General features: G+C 43.0%; 1 protein-coding gene across 1 annotated transcript; it reads left to right on the top strand.

Annotated features, from left to right (window-relative positions):
• Positions 1-17: 17 nt before the first annotated feature.
• On the top strand, positions 18-904 carry LOC111672764 (V-type proton ATPase subunit C 1-A-like; the record flags this gene model as incomplete). The annotated part of the gene is made up of 3 exons (XM_023430329.2): positions 18-215; positions 552-649; positions 777-904. Coding segments are annotated over exons 1-3 (283 nt in total), but the record flags the coding sequence as incomplete, so codon positions are not given.
• Between the last annotated feature and the right edge of the window lie 43 nt (positions 905-947).

The raw sequence follows: 947 nt of genomic DNA on the forward strand, positions 1-947 counted from the left end.
TGTGTGTGTGTGTGTGTGTGTGTGTGTGTGTGTGTGTGTGTGTGTGTGTGTGTGTGCTTATGCACATCTGTGTGTTTGCTGACAGCTGATTGCACGCTCTCTGCTGTGTGTCCTGACCCAGGTTTACAGTGCGTGATTTCCAGTACAATGAGGAGGAGATGAAGGCAGACAAAGAAGAGATGACACGTTTGTCCACTGACAAGAAGAAACAGTTTGTACGGCTGCTGTTTTCTTCACCAACCGTACTGATGGCCAGCTAGCGAAGGAGGAAGTTACTGGAGCTCACCATTCACAGAGAGGGTTTTGACTTGGTTTTGATGCTGAGAACTTTTGGCTCCTCAGATATCTAAGCATCTAAAACAGTGATTATTTCACCAGTGATTTCAACTAAATTATTACTGAGCTCAACAATAAATTAAGTTTGGGTAAATAATTACAAAACAGTGCATCAGCTTTAGACCTCATCTGTGGGATGAGTATTTATTTTTGGTCAGTTCCAGGAAATTGAGAGGCATGTGAAAATGATTAAAATGATGTTGCTGTGCTTACAGGGGCCTTTGGTACGATGGCTGAAAGTGAATTTCAGTGAAGCCTTCATCGCGTGGATTCACATAAAAGCCCTGCGTGTGTTTGTGGAATCAGTTCTGAGGTGAGAGAGTTAAGACTTTGCAGTTTCCGTGAGGTAGCAAGTTTAGGACTCCATCCATCTACCCTGTTAACGTAAGATTAGTGCCATGTCCTGTTTGTGAAACGTTAAAGTCTCTTGTGTTTCATAGATATGGGCTGCCAGTCAACTTCCAGGCCATGCTGCTTCAGCCCAACAAGAAGAACATGAAGAAGCTGAGGGAGGTGCTGTATGACCTGTACAAACATCTGGACAGCAGTGCTGCCATCATTGATGTGAGTCTCATTCACACACTCTTTGAAAAATATGATTATTTTAATAT

This window comes from Seriola lalandi, unplaced genomic scaffold (assembly GCF_002814215.2).
Source record: "Seriola lalandi dorsalis isolate HSWRI2012SDOR001 ecotype SW California unplaced genomic scaffold, Sedor1 jcf7180002009000, whole genome shotgun sequence".
Classification (NCBI taxonomy): Eukaryota; Metazoa; Chordata; class Actinopteri; order Carangiformes; family Carangidae; genus Seriola; species Seriola lalandi.